Source organism: Apteryx rowi, unplaced genomic scaffold, assembly GCF_003343035.1.
Source record: "Apteryx rowi isolate R43461 unplaced genomic scaffold, aptRow1 scaffold_9, whole genome shotgun sequence".
NCBI lineage: Eukaryota > Metazoa > Chordata > Aves > Apterygiformes > Apterygidae > Apteryx > Apteryx rowi.
Genome location: NW_020451204.1, coordinates 502,948 through 518,541, shown reverse-complemented (window position 1 = coordinate 518,541; position 15,594 = coordinate 502,948). Strand labels below are relative to the sequence as shown.

The 15,594-nt window shown below is 44.9% G+C and overlaps 2 protein-coding genes across 4 annotated transcripts in view; both read left to right on the top strand.

Annotated features, from left to right (window-relative positions):
- TMEM209 (transmembrane protein 209) lies at positions 1-14,581 on the top strand. Of its 3 annotated transcripts, XM_026091232.1 has the most exons (15): positions 1-602; positions 723-862; positions 978-1,036; positions 1,751-1,882; positions 2,851-3,089; positions 3,453-3,657; positions 4,350-4,525; positions 5,363-5,434; positions 6,582-6,678; positions 8,019-8,204; positions 8,651-8,748; positions 10,769-10,883; positions 10,984-11,081; positions 11,899-11,972; positions 12,558-14,581. In XM_026091232.1, exons 2-15 carry the CDS (start codon positions 726-728, stop codon positions 12,610-12,612), a joined length of 1,743 nt encoding a protein of 580 aa, XP_025947017.1. In that variant the 5' UTR covers positions 1-602; positions 723-725; the 3' UTR covers positions 12,613-14,581. The 3 variants fall into 3 exon arrangements, with proteins under 3 accessions (XP_025947017.1, XP_025947018.1, XP_025947020.1); XM_026091233.1 differs by lacking the exon at positions 1-602 and having other exon boundaries at positions 633-862; positions 8,079-8,204; XM_026091235.1 differs by lacking the exons at positions 1-602; positions 8,019-8,204 and having other exon boundaries at positions 633-862.
- A 737-nt stretch (positions 14,582-15,318) lies between these two features.
- Positions 15,319-15,594, top strand: part of LOC112978048 (putative cation exchanger C521.04c) — a 7,137-nt gene continuing 6,861 nt past the window's right edge. The window contains exon 1 of the mRNA XM_026091107.1: positions 15,319-15,455. Coding sequence (XP_025946892.1) covers positions 15,319-15,455 — 137 coding nt within the window. The remainder of the gene's footprint in view (positions 15,456-15,594) is intronic.

Below are 15,594 nucleotides of genomic sequence, written 5' to 3'. Positions count from 1 at the left end.
TGGGGGCGGCCTGCGTGTGGCGATGGGCTGCGGGCGGCCTGGTTTTGTTGGTGCGAAGTACCGTCAGTTCGGTTAAGGTGTTTGTCCCCGAAAGCACGTGGTTTGTGTTCGCCTTCAGCGCCGAAGTGCCTGAGAAGTTTTTAACCATGCGGCTAGGGAAGGCGTGGCAGTTCCTTGTGGCGATGAGAGGAGCGGGAAAAGCCGCAAGTTATTTCTGTTGGCGTGTGGCTTTTTGGGACGCAAAGGCGGGACGGTGTGCGGAGGGTATAGAGGTGTCCTGAGCCGCCAGAAGGAGACAGTGGTGCTGTCTGGAAGTGTCGTGGTACCTGCTGAACCGGGTGGGACCCCTCGGTAGGGAAACTGCTGGGTTGTGCGAGCTCTTTGCTTGCTCTGGTTTCCTTGCTTGGAGAAGGCAGCGTTGCCTCGGCGTTCCGAAGAATGCTATTTTTCAAAAGCGCGGTCAGAATCTGGCCCTCTCCTCTGCTCCCCAATGGAGAAAACGGATGCTGTTTCACTGTAAAGAGGTGACAGCGCTTACAGAGTTTATAAGAGAAGTGTTGTCTCTTTTTTTTTAAACACCACACATGAACCAGTAGCTAAAGGTGAAGTCCTTTTATATAATTTGTTTTTCATTATTTCTTTTTCTTAATTCTTGTACTGATGGAGAATCTTACTGTATAAAAATTCTCAGTTTTTGTCTTTCTGTCTGCTTCATGTTACAGATAATGGCAGCAGAACAGATTTCAGCAGCTTCCCTCATCGACAGGACCATAAAGATGAGGAAGGAGGCTGAAGACCGGAAGGTGGTCTGGGCCTGGGGACTCCTGAATATCTCTGTTGCAGGGATGATATATACTGACATGTATGTTGATTGTTACATGTGACTCAAATAAGTAAAGCATCCTACTTTGTATATGCTTCAATATTTCCCAGAACCCAAYTACTGTAAATTGATAACTTTTTGCTTTTCTTTTCAGGACTGGAAAACTTATAAGCTCGTATTACAACATCACATACTGGCCACTCTGGTATATCGGTGAGTTGTCACGGCATGTAAATTAGTTTGAGGGAGGAGGGAAGGGATTTTTTTTTTTTTTTTTTAATACCAAAACTTCATTTTCTTTTCCTTTATTCCTCTTGATACTGTTGGAATTTCATCATTTTAGTGACAGGTAAGAGGACATTAACGGCTGTCTTAAGTACGTCTCGTGAAAGGGTGTGAAGAACTGGTTTTATACCTTAGATCTGTTTAATGCGTGCAGTAAGGCTTCGGGGAATAGCTGAGATTATACTGCGGTGTTGTGTTGTAGGGTTGCATGCCATTCCCAAATAATCAAAGTTTGTTTCAAATGAGTAGCCTCAAAACTAGCTGTATCAAATACTGTTAGAGGATGAAAAGGAGGAAGAGTGAGAGTAAAATCAGGAGATGAGTGCCAGAAGGTTTGGCAGAAGACACTTGATAAATAGTGTGAAGCTTCATTGCAGTGGTTTGTATCCTGGCTGGAAAATACCTTACACTTTTACAAATGCATATTATAACCACATAAATTAATTTTAATATAGAAAGGAGATTTATCTCTAATGGTTCTTGCATAAAAAGGTGAAGAAGTCTTACATCTGTGCTCAGACTGGCAGTTATTGGTAGCACTAATAATAACCTATTTTTGATGAGTGTATAAACTTGTTTTTCCAAATAATTTACTATTACTCCTGCTGCCTAGCATGATAAAAACCTTTCTGTTTGTTCTAGAGCTTGCACTTGCATCCCTGTTCAGCCTGAATGCCTTATTTGATTTTTGGATGTATTTCAAATACACGATGGCACCGACTACCTTGGTCATGACTCGCAGACAGCAGATCCTTCTAGGGATGCAGAATGCAGGTGGGCGTTATAAATACCTGTGGCCTTTTTTTAAAGGTGGCATCTTCCTCAAGTCCGTGAATCTTTAGTGAAGTGAGTTCTCAGTTACCTCATCTGATGAGCAGTAAGATGAATTAACTGCAGCGTATTAAAATTCAAAATATAAGTGATAAACTGATGAGTGTTTGAGGGGAGAACTAGAGAGGAAACAAACAATAAAAAAGGACAGGATAGGGGACCGTTAAAGGGCAGCGAGRGAGACTCAAACTTTGTGAAGCTGGACAAGGAATTTGTAACCTATCCATGGGACTGAGAACAAGGCAGAGGGAGCAGGTTTACATTTAAATTTGATATCCTACTAACATCACACTGGCTGAAGAGAGCCAAATTAAAAAGAGTCAGGCAGACCTTATTGTGCCGTCTGAAAACGACGGACTAGAGAGCAAGTCGCTCGGAAAGCTTTTGAATGTCTAAATGAAGCTGTAAAATATAGAAAAACTTGACAAAGTTCTGACAAATACAGCAATAGCAAAATGCTAGTGCAATGTATTACGTACTACTAGGCTGACTCTAGAAAAAGGGCAGCAGATGGCAGTAGGGTTATATCACCAGAGTTCAAGGGCGTAATGTCAGTATTTGCACAGCTAAATTAAGACACAGATGTGCTAACGATGCAGGAAGCAGTCAGGTAGAGCAGCTGACCAAAGAAGTTAAATAATTACCCCAGGCTGTGCAAGGTGCCTGGCAGCATTTAACCGAAATTTTCAATTGTAGAATCTATATTGAATTGTGATCACGTCTCGGTTTTCTGATTTTTATGTCAGTGGGGTTGGCTGCTGAATTCTGTAGACTAGAATAATCTTTTTAGCGTCATACAATTTCCTTAAGAGAGAGTTGCCTGTATGTATTTTGCTCTGTATTTAAAGCGAGGAGGAGAGTTCCGGGCTGCCGCGTCTACAGCGCTAATTGTGTTTTTCCGCTTATTGCAGCGATACAAATAACTCCACCGCATGAGCTGGCAGCGAAGAAAGTCCCTTCTTCTACGCCTTCTCCTACAATCCAGGGTCAAAGTGTGCTGAGTTACAGCCCGTCCCGCTCCCCCAGGGCCAGTCCAAAGTTTGCTTCTGGTTGTATYGCAGGGTACAGCCCTCAGCTGCAGGCTCTGTCAAGCAACAGCGCTTCTTACAGCAGTGCTTTAACCTATTCACCCAGCAGCAGCTACAGTAAGGTAAGGACCAAGACGGCTTCAAGGGGAATGGTTTGGATTTGCTTGTCGTGGCCTCGTGTTGTGCCATGAGCTGTTGGAGGCGCACAGCAGGCATCGGAGGGTCGTGTGTGTGCGCTTGCTCCGTTTGCAAAGCAGATGGAAATTCATCTTGTCGGCGTTTCAGACCAAAGCAAAAATAAGAAACTAAAATGTAAATACAAAATAGCAAAAAACCCTCCCCCAAAACCCGAGTATATTTTATAGCAGCAATCAGCAGAGCAATAAATTCATATGTTGAATCAGTCAGTTCATTTGGTTTGTAAAATCAAAATGGAACTCTTATTTTCGTCATGTGACACAACTGTTTGCTTTTGTTCCCCAAAGCTTTCCAGCCTCAGCCCTTCTCCTACTGGTTCACCATATCCCGCAAGCGTTGGACCAGTGGAAAGCAGCGGGCTGAGGTCTCGTTACCGCTCTTCACCAATTCTCTATAATTCTCGTATTGGTCAAGAAGACGAAATCACAGACCTCAAGTCACTGCAAAAGTACCTTCGAAGTGAAGAAGAGAAGCAGCATAGACTTCAGTTGGGTAATTAAATAACCTTATTTGGCCTGCAAAGTTTGGCAAGGAGAGGGTGTCGGTTTTATTTGAGAGCTGCTTTTGTGGATGAGAAGAGTTGGAAAGGATTCCAGCAAGGACAGAGAGCTGCTGACGTACTAGTAAATAGACCTAACTCGTACATATGGTAATCGTTTTTGAAATTGGTAAAGGTGGCTGCTGACCAGTTTAGTCTTCTACCAAGTAATTAAGACGTGAGGCAGAATTTGGTAATTTCTACACATCTCTGTGGCTCAGGAGCTTCAGAAAATTCTCCTCCATGGCCTTGTACTGGATAGAAATATGCTGCTGTCACTGGCCCAAGGAATGGGTCTTATGGAAATGTATACTGATAGTTTATATCTGTAGCATTTGTTGGCTGTAGTGGACTTGATAAGATGAAGGGCTTTATCACCTTGATGAGAGGGATGTCTTGTGGAGAAGGCGTTTCGGATAAAGGTGGTGAATTACCTGCAGGCAGTTTTTCTCCTGGGTAGGGACGGTGCCTTAGTAATGTAAAGATGAAATCAGTGTTTATGCAGATGGACGTCGGTGTGTGCAGTCGTGATAATTCGTGAGCATGTCTGTCCTGTCAAAACCTTATTATACGGAGCTGTTGCCTGTGCTGTTGCTTCTGTGATTACTTGGCGATAATTGTACACGACTGTTTAATGTCGTTTCAGGAAGTTCAGATTCCAGCTCTCCTTCCAGCAGCCCGACTTTTTGGAACTACAGCCGTTCCCTAGTAGAGCAAGCGCAGGTGCTGAGAAAGTTCCAGTATCAGCTGGCTTGCAGGTCCCAAGCTCCGTCAGCGCACAAGGACGAAGCTCATCTGAGCTCTCCGCAGGCTGCCGAAGAAGTAAGTTCAGCACCAAAGGAGCTGAGAGGGAAGAATAGGGCTCTAAAACGTGCAGCTCCATCCAAAGGTTTGGACGTGAGCTCCATCAACGATGTTAGAAAGGGAAATCCCGTAGCGTTTAACCATCCTCATACAGCTTGTAAGACTCTTTGGCACTACAGGTGTGCGTTTCACATTCCGAATTGTCATCGGAAAATGATTTCTGCCTTGGAGAGCAGGATACCTGTATTTAGGTAGAAAAGTGGTTTAATATTACTCTATAATCTGAGAATAGACAGACTTTATGAGTTAAACTCAAGAATGGCAGTTGCGGATCTTCTTTTACTATTTTGTACTCTGGGTAAAATAAACTTGGGACATAAAAATTGCCTGGAAAGTGACCTGTACTTAAATAGTTGAAGGTATGTAAAACATATTCTCCTTTACACTTGTGTCTGGAATAAGTCTGATTCAAAGGAATATCATAAATGTAACTTTAATTAAATTTGGTCCATTTTCTTTATTTCATACGTTAACCTAATGAAGCTTCTTATTCAAGTACGTCTTTAATCTATCCTACAACTTGGACCAATTTTATCCTAATAGAGCAGGGAGCTCAGAACTGTGAATTTGGACTCATGCGAGATTCGGTGTGCTGTGAAAAGGGAGTAGGAGTGTAGTACTTAGTTAAGCTGCTGTAGAATTCACATGATAGAGCCAGTAGATGTATGAGAGCTCTGGAACAAATGCAATTTGAATTATGTGCTGTGGTTGGGATCAGAAAACGTCTTAGGCCTTAAAAACGCTTTTGGTATTCTGTTAAGTTGCTGTATGTAGATAATAATGTTCTTTCCGTAGGTTTGGGCAAGGGTGATTGTGAATCGACGACAGCTTGATCACATGGATTCCTGGACTGCTAGGTTCAGAAGCGTAAGTCCTGTCCCGATAGACTGCCYGTTCTTGTTGTTAGAATAGGTACAGCAGAATGAAAAAGTACCTTAATGCCCCATGTACGCCTAAGGAGGTGAAAAGAGTTGCATACTTGAGTCTATGGGGGATTAAGGTGGGCTCGGACATGGAGATTAAAACAGCATGCTTGTAATAAAGAAGTATTAAGACACATTTTCAACCTAAACTTGCTGACCTAGGTGTTGTGTATTCTGAAAACTTTACAGTTGTAAAGTTCACCCACCTTTGAATGAAGACAAACGCATCTTAACACACAGTGGATGCGATAAGACTTGTTTTTTCTTTCTACAACCCAAATCTCTGAATTGTTTTTTCTCCTGTATTTCAAACTCATTCTCGTGGGCTCAAGTAGAGCGGGGAAGACGCCAGCCCCTTGGCTTTTTCCGACAGTTTCGAGGAGCGTAATAAAAAAACAAAAAGAAAATTTTGGTCTTAGGAGCGGGAATCGCTATAGCAAAGGAAATATAATCGCATGCTATGGCAAAATAATTTGTAAGTCTAACTTTGAATTGCCCCTTCAGTCATAGCAACTGTCATGTATGTAGTTGTTGTTGTTCTTTTGGGGTTTTTTTAAGTAGTGGGATGAGTGAAAAGTAATGAGATCTGGGATTATGACTGTTCTGTACCAGATTCCTAAGCATCTGTTCATAAACCTGCAGGCAGCTTGGCTTCAGTTCCCAAATCCTGTCACGTCCAAGTATCACATATTGTGTTTATCAGACCCTTGATTTCCTGAAACAGATTTGAGAGGGAGCGGACCCATGAAAATTCAGATTATCTTTATGGATGATGTGCGGTGCTTCAGAAAATGCCCCTTTTCTCACTGTTCAGAAAAGCTTTATCACTACTTTCTGGAGATTTGTTTTCCCAAATCCTTTATATTGAACTTTTGGCATTTTGGAAGGTATTAAAGAGTCATTAAACCCTATCTAAATTGATATTCTAATTTAATTACTTTTCCTCCTTGGTTGGCTTCAAAGTTTCTGTTGTTAAACTCCTTTGTGATTGTAACAGTGATGAAGATGATGGCTAGGGTATAAACTAACATTTTTTTTTCCACATCCTTGTTGCTTCTAACCTTTCAAATTTTTGCATTTCTCTTTCCTAGTGGATTAATGAGACTATTTTAGTGCCACTTGTACAAGAGATTGAGTCTGTGAGCACTCAGCTGAGAAGAATGGGGTACCCAGAAATGCAGATTGGAGGTAGGACGCTCGAGTAACTGGGGGGTTCCCTGTGGGGGTTGGTGGAGGGCCGCCCCGTAGCAGGGCGCTGGACAGGTACTGTAGAAAACAAGTCCGCTAAGGATTGCTTATGTTCCATTTCCTCTCTGTAGGGGTGTGATCTTTGTCTCATGTAATGCGTTTTATTAAACTGGAAGGGTTCTCCGTAAGATTTCTGGAAATATCGATGAAGGCATGCTGATGCTCATGGAGTATAAAATTCTTAAGCCTCTTGTTTTCTCTGAATTTATTCCTGGAGAGTCGAAGGCTCAGATTAGCATCCGTATTATATCTTAAACTGTCAGAAAACTGTTACACATTGCAAGGGTAGCTGCCTATCAGCTCTCACTGTCTACATTAGCGTATGCCTTTCCAAGCTCTTCCTTAAAATCAGCTACTTCCCGAAAAGCCTATTGCTGTTACTTCCTTGAATTGTTACCCACTGGCTTGTCTCAAAGCAGTCAGGCCACAAAAGATATGTTAAGAACTGTTAAGTTAAGAACAGTTAAGAACTGTTAAAATACTGTTAAGAACTGAGAAGTCTTATTGAGACTGGAATAATACTAAATCCACAGACCTGGGAAGCTTGGTTATTTTTTAACCTAGAATAAGTCTGTTATGTCAGCTAGGCTATTAATCATTTACATTTAAGATCATTTGTAGTAGATGTAGCACTAGTTGGGGTTGGGGAGGACARTCTCAGGGGGATTTGAGAGAGCTACGAGCATTAGAAGAAATGATCTTTTTGTTGGGGGGCGGTTGTTTTTTGCTGTTTTTTTTTTCCTTAAACATTCCGATGAGCTGCAATTCTAGCTACAATTTCACGGTACAGCTCTGAAGGAGCTACTTCCACTGTCGTATCCCACGTATATCCCCCTTAACCAAGAGCAGGATATGATATGCCGCATTTAAACAAAACCTACTGTTTTTTGGCCTGTTTGTAGTCTCCCCTCAAGACCTGCATCTGTTGTGATGCCTGTGAAAAACTGATCGGTTACTGGCCTCACCTCCACCTAGCTGCTCTCCTGCTGCTCTTTAAAACGCACGTTAGTTCTTCCCTTTTTCCCACTATATATTTTCACGCTATTTTCTTACGGAATGCAAGTCCTTCAGACAAGGGGCTGCCGTCTTTGGCGACTGCACAGCGCTGCGTAGCGTTTATACCCTGCGGGGTAAGGGAGACGGCTTAGTACTTCGGTGGGATTGGAAAGGAGCGTTTGGGGTAGTGCGTAAGATGTTAACTTTGTCTAGGACCGTAGTAAATAGTGAGACGAAAAAGCCAGTTCCTCTTTGTAACGGTGCATTTGTTAACGCCTTGGAAGGGAGACTGTTCAAAGTTCTGTCGTGGGCGCAGATGACGTGCTGGCTCTTCTTGCATGCAGAAGCCAGCATCAGCAGTCTGAAACAGGCAGCGCTTGTTAAAGCTCCGCTCATTCCGACTCTGAACGCTATAGTGCAGTATTTGGATATTACGCCGAACCAAGAGTATTTGGTTGAAAGGATCAAAGGTACGTGGTCGCCATCCTGGCTTTAAAACGTTTCCGTTAGCTGGGTCAAAGTGTCGGTGGTGTCAGATACCCCGTCAGTTAAGATGGTCGAGCTACAGTCACAGCAGGGAGGAGAGCTGCTTTTCAAGCGGCGGAGATGGTTTTTCCGACTTTCTCTTTTCATAGCAACGTGATGATGTGGGACTTGGAATGTTTTTGGAAGTTTTATTTCTCATTTCGCTCAGTTTGGGGCATGAAGTGTCGTATTTAACCCCTTCATTAATTGCAAATAAAAATTACCTTGTAAACTCAACTCCCCTAAATGCATATCTTTACAAGTACTTCATTAGTTGAATTCTTCCTATTTTGTGCCCTGGAAAGACGTATGATGTTCTCGAAGCTAGCGTCAAATACGTCTTTCTTGCACCTTCAGCCCCCAGTAGCTGAATAAATCTTGTTGTTTTCAGAGCTCTCTCAGGGAGGATGCATGAGCTCGTTCCGATGGAACAGAGGAGGAGATTTCAAAGGCCGCAAGTGGGACGCTGACTTGCCCACTGACTGCGCTGTAAGTTTTCAAAGGTGGCTGGGTGTAACTTCCTAAAGTGGGGTCTTCCAGCGTAGATTTTGCGGGTGGCAGCAAAAAAGTCTTTTGAGGAACACAGTCAAAATCCTGTTTGCCTCGCTTATCCTGATGAATCCCGTTGTCAGTGAAATTACGCGAGGAATAATGCAAACGGGATTGGACATTGTGCAGATCACAAAAATGCAATTGCAGGTCTCAGTCTTAGGCCAGCCTCTTATTTAGACTCATCTGAGGTGTCGGTCAGGTAACTGTGTGGGGAGCAGCCTGACGGGGATCTTGTCAGAGCAATTTTCTTACCATATTAAAAAAAAAGTCTGCTTTAACCAAACCTCATAATTTCTAACGCAAGAAGAACCTTCCACCTTCTTCTAATTTTCCTTTGCTGCAATGGCTAGAGGAGAACAAACACGGACTGAGCGGCATGTCTGATGTCTATTTAATTGAGTAATGTTTCTTGAGAAACCTGCAGGTGTTGCGTTATCTTCCCTGAGAACAGACTTGTARTTGTGCTTAGCCAATTAATGCGGAAGGGCAGGAGAAAAGCACTTCAGTGTACACAGCGACTTGAAAGTTCAACTGAAATAATTAAAAGAAAGGCCACAAGATAATCCAGGGAGTGGAAAACAAGCTTTACAGTGTGACTCCGCAGTTGCGCTCTGTATTTGAAAGGAGAGTTTGGGTGGTTTTTTTCACTATATAGATACTCAGTTACTGGGGAGAAGAAGAAACGGGAGATCCGTATGTAAGAGCCTTACAACTTTGCTGACAAAGATGTGCCAAGATTGAATTGCTGGAAGCTAAAGCTGAACAAAATCTGTCTTGAAATAGGATTTGATCTTCTAGTTGTGAAGATGACTAAATATTTGGGACTGACTGGCTGGGAAGCAGCTCTGCCTATCTTGATAAACAGCAAGCTGAACAGCTTGAAAGTATTAAAAATCATAACACAGAACATCACACCCTGAATTCATTGTCTTTTACCAAAACCAACTAGGAGAGGTAGTATTGGACAACGTATTAAACTTCTAAAGATTCGGGGAAAGAAATTCTGCTATAACAGATGAAATCAATATAAACACTTGTCTCGAAGCTTTGGCGTTAACTTACTCAAGACAATAAGTGCAAAATGAAGAGTTTTTCACAGTAATGTTAGTCTCATTACATGCCCTATAAAGCAATGCTTTCCACCAGACCTCTCGAGGCTTTGGGCATTTAGCCCATAGAAATTCTTTTGTTTTGTCTGCAAAACAAATCGTGTTTTATACCTTGAATGCACGAGGTGTCATATTACAGAGTAATTTGGTCACGTTGCACCCAAGGAATGCTGAGAACTCTACTGTAAGGGTTAAAGCGTACAACATGCAGGGCTGTGATTTTCTCGCTGCTAGGTAGGAAGATACTTGTTCTAGGACTTTCTTCCAAAATCTTGGCCTAGCTGGGAAGATTCATGGGCAGCTCAAGTTTTTTCAGTGGTTTTGTTTTGCCGTTTTTGACGAGAGCGGAGAAACTTGCTAGATAGGTGCAGTGTCTGGAAAAGTTATAGCTGGATCAGATCCGCCCTTCTAAGCCAAATCTTTTCAGCTGGTATAGAAACCACCATTAAATCGGATAGCTTGTAGTTTATGTCCTAGATATGCTATTAAGATCGGTGACTTTGCCGCATTCTGTAAGATGTGAAGATAAAGTTACTTGTATGTCAGGAGCTCAGTTCACCCCCAGCACCATTTTATCATGTTGTGACTGAAACTGTTTCATTTACAGGGAAAATAAACTTGCCTGGGACCACTGAATTCAGCGCTTTAAGAATTAAACTGCCTTGGGCTTCTTTGGAATTGAAACGTAGTGGGATTAAGTCCATGCCGCAACACTAGACTCTCAAATACTCTAATGTCTGAGATTATGGAAAGAAAGCTGCTGTGTTGTAGCACTTTGTTCCTCAGTCTTTTTAATGATATTTAAGGATATAATGATATTAAAGTGAGATTTGTTTTTGTTTGCACAGATCCTCATGCACATATTCTGCACTTACCTCGACTCCAGACTGCCACCTAGCCCCAAATACCCTGATGGCAAAACCTTCACTTCCCAACACTTCATTCAAACACCAGATAAACCAGGTACTGGCATTCTTGCACCGCTTGTTTAGCTGCTGTTTACCGCTTGCATCGCATCAGCCCTCTGAAAACCCCTGTTTTCTTTTCAAACTTGCATTCACAGACATTACAAATGAAAACGTGTTTTGCATCTACCAAAGCAACATCAATCCACCTCACTACGAGCTGATCTACCACCGCCATGTCTACAATCTGCCCCAGGTATGATCGGGTTAGGGGTTTTTTTGCTGTCAAGAAATCTTGAGCAGACCTGATTTGGGGTTTTTTGGGGGGAACTAGCCACATCTATTGAATTTTATATGTAGGCTGGCTCAGTGCAGAAAGCAAATGTTACCTTGATCTTCGACCGTTGTGTGGTATTTAGTCTGCTGCTAAATAATAGCTTCAGTGCCTAACTTAGGTACRTCAGTACCCAGGCAGCAGCTTCCTCTTGTTGTTTGTTTTCTGATGATTTATTCTAAAATCCTGATTTATATAAGCTCTGGTGCGTGTTGTTATTCCTCARTGCCAACAAGCCTGATGCTTGTCTGTAGGATTTCTTGGAGGGAAACGCCTAGTCTCAGTATCAAAATACTAGACTTTTCCTGCGCATTTTAATTTTATATTGAGCCCCGGTTGTGACTCGATCTCTGATTTCAGAAAAGCCCTTTAAAAAAGCTTTTAAAAGTATTTGAGGGTGATAATCCATCCGAAAAACAAGTTTGGTCTTTTTCTGATGTTTGCCTGATTGAAAGGTAAGTATTGAGGCAAAAAAACCCCAGCAGTCTGAGGTGTAAAACCATTTCATGGTGTCTCTATTGTAGTTTTTTCTCAACTCAGATTATTTAACAGGCCAGCACGGYGCACGCTGCAGCGTATATATATATCTTGCAAAAAGTTTTGAAGGAAAAATTGCGCTGCTCTACCTAAGATAAGGACAGGACGTGACAGTAGTTTTAAATAAGATATTCTAAGATACTGGTATGATTGCTTGTCCATGATTTCATTTCCAAGTTCTTTTCTCTTCCTATGGATTCAGGGCAGAAACAACATGTTCCATACATTGCTTATGTTTCTGTACATCATAAAGACAAAAGAATCCGGGATGCTGGGGTAAGTGTCGGACGTTACGTATCGCTGCGCCGCGCGGGAGGTCTGAGCAGGAGCTTTCTGTTTCGAAATACCATAACTGAAGTTGCTATAACAGGACGATACTGATGGCGTTAAAATCATCTCATTTTAAATAATGGCAGCCTTTTTACCAAATCGTGTGAGTTTTGTGTGCGTGAGCGCACGGGAAATGTTTTGTGCTTTTCTTTGGTCTTGTGCTGATTGAAAAATCTCGTGGAGTCCGTGCTGYGGAGTAGCGACCTTGGCCAGACAACCAGCCTGCCGCCGCCTTGCTAAAAGTACCGTGCTGTTTATAAACAGGGGACAGATACTGCCACTGCGCTGTAATCTCTTGTTTTCGGCATAACAAGAGGAGTTTGGAGCGSGCACTGAAAGCTGCGCTGCCGTAAAAGCAATGCTGGGACTTTTTTGCTCTGAAAGAGCTATACTTAATTCGAGGTGAAACACAACACCTGCATAAACGTTAAAATGCTCGTGTGGAATTGGCAGTTTTTCTTATAATGAAGATTTGTTTAAACAGGAGCTTTAACTAACTTGCGTTTTGTCATTATAATGTCATTTTTGCAGGCGTGTAAATCTTGGCATATCAGGAGTCAATGTTTTATGGATTTTTGGAGAGTAACGTCTCTAGCAGAACCCCAGCTCAGCAGAAGACTGATCCTGCTTCTCCGATGAAACGACCTGAGCAGCGTCATTACACTTGTTGCCTTAAACGTGGACTGTGAAACGGGATAATTTAAACTCTGCTTTATGGACAGAGGGGAAACGTTTGTAATTCCTGCACAGTTTTGGGGAGGACGCTCTTTTAAAACGTCCCACTGGTTTTTCACTGTTGAAATGCATCTAAATAGGAACTCCAAGCAGGTCTTCTCCCGGCTCCTCACCTTACCGCGTCCGATTTAAAACCCCCTCGCCGCTCCTGTTGCGGTCGCCCTTCGATGCCATCACCAAAGAGCTTAACCGGCCGCAGGGCTCGACTGCGAACCTGCGCTTCCCGCATCCGAGGGTGAAACGCAACAGCGCAGCTGGGAYGGCTCGCGCGCGGTTGTACGCAGCCACTCGCTAGCGAGAGGTCCCTTGAGAAGAGAGTTACCGCAGCGGGGCCGGCCGCGAGATTCACAAGATCCAAGGAATTCCAGACGGGCATAACAGGCGCCGGGTTAGCAAGTTCGCGCTGATTTGGCTTAATTTAATTACATGYGGTCAGAAAGGCTGTTATCTTTTATCCCTGCCCGCTGGAGTAATTGGATTTCGTGACCTCGCCGGATGGTTCAGGTGTCTCCACTGCAAATAGAAGGGAAAGAGAAAACTGCGTTTGACTTGCTGGTTTCAGTAGATGTTTATAAGATAGATAAATTTGGGGGTTTTTTGTTTTTTTGTTTTTTTTAAAAAAGCAACCATACCATTCAAACGCGACTGTCTTAGGAGTTACAAAACGTCGCGGGTTAATTGCGTACAACTGCAGTGTTACCCTGCCTTTGCTTTTTAATTTTATTTTTTTAATTTATTTATTTGATCTCTCACATCAGCTTTTTGGCTAGCGACCTCGTATTTCCAGGGCCTTGCAGCCTGGCAGGTGCCTTCGGTATCCCCGGGTGGATACRCCTGCGTGGGGTCATCCCAGGAACCTCAGGAACATCCCTAATTTCCTGTTGCCTCACCGAAGCATGACCAGAAATGGCTTTATTTCTGCGGGCAAGCGGATGCCGCCTGGCCAGAGCCCAGTTTCTGAGCCTCTGCCTTCTTAGGCTCTGCCTCCTGGAGAGGTAGGGATTATTTTTTAGGAAGAGTCAAATCCTGGGAGCACGGGGCGCTTCACGGCGCAGCGACAGTCTCCTTAATAAAAGCTCAGGCGACAGTGCAATGTCCCTGTTCCTGGATAACCCCACGCAAGTGTTTAACCACAACCGTGCAGGTGGTTGCTCTGCTTCCGGGGAATTATTTTGGGGGAAAAACACTCGCATTTGTTCAGAGGATGGGCCTTGAATATTTGCTGAGAAGCTTTTTAAGGGGAAGGGGAGAATCCATTGCAAATTCAGGCAATTGCGAAGGTTTTAAAGTGTATGTAGCTAATTTTTTTTTTTAAACAGAGGGGTAAAACTTAATAAATCCGGAGACGCTGAGGACTCGCGTATACGTGAGCGTAAGGTGAGGCTGCCGGCTCGGTTTCCCTCAGGGATTCCCAGCGAACGAAAAAGCGAACCTTTTGGGGTCGCTGCAAGCTGCCAAAAAATACCTGCACATCCAGAACTTGAAAACTCCGCTGGTTCCTTAGTGGTGCCACGTGCAGTAGCTTTGTTACGACGAGATATTTTTGTACTGTATTTTTGTACCGAATTCTGTTTTGCCTGGCCAAGGCACGCGCTGACGGGAGGGAGAAACCGAGATTCTCACTGTGCTCAAAACTGGTGCTGTCAGGTTTGTTGTTTTTTTTTTTTTAATCTCCGGTGGGTCGCGATGTTTTGGCATGAGCCGAATGTATATAAATGTATAAAAGAAATGAATGTTCTGGGAGATGGCATCTCCCCGGGGAGGCGGCTGTTACAAAATAGCTTGTTTTGTCCCTGTATTAAATGGGTTTGTCTTAGCGAGGAGGCGTTTGGGTCGTTCCTGCGCGGGCGGCTGGGCTCCTGCCAAAGGAATCGGCTGGAAAAAGACGGGAGCCGCTGGTCTGGTGTGTCCGGGGGGTTTCGTCCTCGCGAGCGGGGAAAGGTCTGTGCGTGCGGTAACGCCCTGCGGCTCGGCCCTYGCTGCTGCTGCTGCTGGAGGCGGCAGGGCTGCGTGAGCTGCTGGGACACTGGGGCTCCCCGTGCACCCCAAAATGGTGTCCACAGGGGTCCCTGTGCGCCCTGCACCCCCAAACACCCTGCACGCTGCTCCCCATGTACCCCAGCACCGTGTACACACGGGTCCCCGTGTGCCCCGGATCCCCCTGCACCCCCAAACACCCTGCATACTGCTCCCCATGCACCCCAGCACCGTGTCCACACGGGTCCTTGTGCGCCCCGGATCCCCCTGCACCCCCAAACACCCTGCACACTGCTCCCCCGGTGCCCCGGCACTGTGTCCACACGGGTCCCCGTGCACCCCGGATCCCCCTGCACCCCCAAACACCCTGCACACTGCTCCCCCTGTGCCCCAGCACTGTGTCCACACGGGTCCCCCTGTGCCCCGGATCCCCCTGCACCCCCAAACACCCTGCACGCTGCTCCCCCTGCACCCCAGCACTGTGTCCACACGGGTCCCCCTGCGCCCTGGATCCCCCTGCACCCCGATATACCGTGCACACTGCTCCCCATGCACCCCGGCCCCCCATGTACCTCGCTATATGGCATACCCAAGCCCCTGTGCACCCCGGTTTGCCGTGCACCCCGATGCACTGTGCACCTCGATGCACCACGCGCTCCTGGTTCCTTTGCCCCCCACCACCCGGCGCACCCCAATACGCTGTTCCCTGGGTCCCCGGTACCCCGGATCGCTGCGCACCCCGCGGCTCGGTGCATTGCAACCCACCGCCGCCCCCCCGGGACAGGGCGCAGGCGGCTCCCCGCGCTCCGCTCCCGGCCCTGCCCGGCGGGGCGGGACCCCGCGCGCTCCCGGCGCC